The sequence below is a fragment of the Tupaia chinensis genome, unplaced genomic scaffold (assembly GCF_000334495.1).
Source record: "Tupaia chinensis unplaced genomic scaffold, TupChi_1.0 Scaffold144255_1, whole genome shotgun sequence".
NCBI lineage: Eukaryota > Metazoa > Chordata > Mammalia > Scandentia > Tupaiidae > Tupaia > Tupaia belangeri.
In genome coordinates this window covers 3,776,090-3,778,061 of record NW_006204113.1, presented here as the reverse complement: position 1 = coordinate 3,778,061, position 1,972 = coordinate 3,776,090, and the positions used below count along the sequence as shown (strand labels likewise).

At 48.1% G+C, this 1,972-nt stretch overlaps 1 protein-coding gene across 1 annotated transcript in view; it reads left to right on the top strand.

The window, feature by feature from the left end:
* COL17A1 (collagen type XVII alpha 1 chain) overlaps window positions 1-1,972 on the top strand; it is a 54,355-nt gene that overhangs the window by 12,786 nt on the left and 39,597 nt on the right. The window contains exon 6 of the mRNA XM_027767416.1: window positions 1,795-1,842. Within this exon, the coding sequence (XP_027623217.1) occupies window positions 1,795-1,842 (48 nt within the window). The remainder of the gene's footprint in view (window positions 1-1,794; window positions 1,843-1,972) is intronic.

Sequence of the window (1,972 nt, the reverse complement as noted above, 5' to 3'; positions counted from 1 at the left end):
CTGCTTGGATAAAAGGTTTTCATGTTTTTTTTTTTTTTTTTTTTTTTTTTTTGGAGAAGTTTTCGCTCTAGGGCTCATGCACTCGCCAGACAGACAGAGAGACAGAGAGACAGAAAGCAAGAAATCATCCCCCAGGGGGGATGATCACACCGCAATCCCTTCTCCTCTATTCTCCTCTTGGGATCTTGGGCACACACGCACACGCGCCCGGTGTGAGTTTAAGCCACCGGGTCCGGGACACGAACCACGGTCGACTACGTGGGAGTCCAGTGACATAGCCATTACGCTAACTGCTGGTTCCCTAGACGTTATTCTTCACACAATGGGAAACCACAGGGATTTTTGGGTAAAACATTCAATCATATCTGCAGCCTGGGGCTAAAACTCTGGAAGCCATGTGCAGGGAGAATTGCTGAAAAAAACTCAATTATAAGTAAATCTGCAATAGTTTAGAAGAGGGAAATTTTGGCTGGGATAAGGTTGGTAACAGCTCAGAGAGAAGCTGGAGGTGAAAGGCACACAGAAGTGAAACTGACCGATTTGGCAACTGATCAAATGTAAGGAGAAAAAAGGGGCCTGCAACTCCACTAAGGTTGCAAAAGCAGGTCAGGTTCATGGTGGTGCCAGCAATGGAGTCAGGGGACACAGAGGATCTCACTTGGATGAAGTCAGTTATGTCGTCCTGAAATGGAGCTCTGGGCACAGCTCTCGGGTGGACCGGCAGCAGACAGTGGGAGGCATTGGACCTGAGCTCAGGGAGGAAGCCAAGGTGAGACACCCAGTCGGGAGTCATCCTCCTGGAGATCTCAGAGGAAGTCAGGGATGGACCGACTTTGCCAAAGAAAGGAGTAGAAAAGCAGAGGGAGCAAAGAAAGATAAAGTTGAGGGAAGAAGGGAAAAGACAGGCAAGAGAACAGAGAGAGGAGGAAGAGTCTTTGGGGTGGGTGGAGAGCGCAGGATCATGCCACGTCATTGAAGTCAGTGCAAGGAAGTACTCAAGGTCAAGAAGAAGGAATCAGAGAAGCTACTTGGGCTCCATTGCGAAGCCTACTGGAGTTCCTGGTGATCTGCAGGAGCAGTTTTAGTAGGAAACTGACAAGCCAGATGGCACATGGGTTCTTAGTGAGTGGAGACAAAAACCCAGTGATAGAGGGGCAGCATTAAGGGATTGGAATTCAGTGAATGACAAGGGGTTGGGATTAAGTGAATGATTGTGTGAAGGATGGAATTAAATGAATGGGTGCATGACACCCCCTCCCCAAGAGATACCATCCTGCTGTCACAGGGAGTGCTGGGAAACCCCGAATCTAGGCGAGATGGATGGCATCACTCCAGTGCTTGCTGATGTTAGACCTTAGCGGGAGCTTAACATTTCATTTCAGTGGGGCCCAAAGTCAAGATATGCTTCACAAGGTCACACAAAACCATGTATATTTGATCAGGGGCAGGTCACCTGCTCTAACACTGGTACAGGGGAAACTCAATTGAAGATGCAAGAAAAAAAGACTAGAGAGAGGTGAGAGAGGAAGGAAACCCTCCTGCTTTCACGTTCATGCCCTGCTACATCTGAAGTGGGTATGTAAGCAGAATGAAGTGCTACCACCACGTTCATAATGTGTCACATTTTAAATTGCAAACTTGTCTCATCTAAAGTGTCTGCTAAAGAGCAAATCTCATCCCTGTCCGATACACCTCGGGTTGTGGGGCTTCAGAGAAGAATGACGGTGCACTGCTGCTCAGAAGCCCTGTGGGTCTGAGCGGCCATTTGTTCTAGTGTTTGTATCCCCTCTCCAGGCAGCTCCAGTGGCAACTCTTCTCCGGAGTACCCTCGGAAGGAATTTGGTATGTTCTTTTCTTGTTTTTTGAAGAAATGATCATCAAACGAGGGAGGCACTAGAAAAATGCCTAGGAGGGAAGGGGTGGTGAGAGTAGCCAACAGCATGAGTTAAACAGATTCTTCTGAAGAAGAGCG